The sequence below is a fragment of the Sinocyclocheilus grahami genome, unplaced genomic scaffold (assembly GCF_001515645.1).
Source record: "Sinocyclocheilus grahami isolate Dianchi unplaced genomic scaffold, SAMN03320097.WGS_v1.1 scaffold5136.1, whole genome shotgun sequence".
Taxonomy (NCBI): domain Eukaryota; kingdom Metazoa; phylum Chordata; class Actinopteri; order Cypriniformes; family Cyprinidae; genus Sinocyclocheilus; species Sinocyclocheilus grahami.
In genome coordinates, this window is record NW_015509902.1 from 13003 (window position 1) to 13610 (window position 608).

At 45.2% G+C, this 608-nt stretch overlaps 1 protein-coding gene across 1 annotated transcript in view; it reads right to left on the minus strand.

The window, feature by feature from the left end:
* The window catches only part of LOC107577105 (SUN domain-containing ossification factor-like), a 13501-nt gene extending 12973 nt beyond the window's left edge, over window positions 1-528 (minus strand). Inside the window, exon 1 of the mRNA XM_016263217.1 lies at window positions 431-528. Coding sequence (XP_016118703.1) covers window positions 431-528 — 98 coding nt within the window. The remainder of the gene's footprint in view (window positions 1-430) is intronic.
* Between the last annotated feature and the right edge of the window lie 80 nt (window positions 529-608).

Consider the following 608-nt stretch of genomic DNA (forward strand, 5'->3'; position numbering starts at 1 on the left):
GAGAGAGGGAGGGGGATAGAAAGGATAAGAGAGAGAAAGTAATCTGGCTCCACGTATGGACTGAACATTTGTCCAGGGCTCCATAGAGGTTCTTGAAGTACTGGTTTATTACATTTTAAATCGCAAAGTGATATTGTTTTTTTTCGGTCCTTGTTGAAATGGAAGATTCGTAAACGCTCCAAGTCCGGTGAAAACAAGTCATAGCGGACTACTAAAGAAGGTGAGATCCACTGTGATGCAGTTGAAAAAACGTCCAAAGTAGGTGCCATATGAAGTCCATGAAGTGATGATTGTATGCTTTACTGATTCAGTTTAAAAGTTTGGATGCAGAAATGGATCACAGAAATGACTCGATAAGAAAATAAAATGAATGAAATGACAAACATTTAAAGTTCCCACCCTCTTCTCTCCCAAACGGTTATGCTTGTACTCACCTGGAGGAGCTCTCGGAGGAGGTGACTGAGGTAGGTGAGGCTGACTCTGGGCTCTTCTGGAGTTCAGCAGGAGGTGCAGACGGGTCTTCTCCATGTGGGTCAGTCTGTGGGGGGGTTAAAGCAGCGGAGGCGTGGGCACCCTGATCTTCTGTGGCAGTGGCCTGTAGAGTTTCA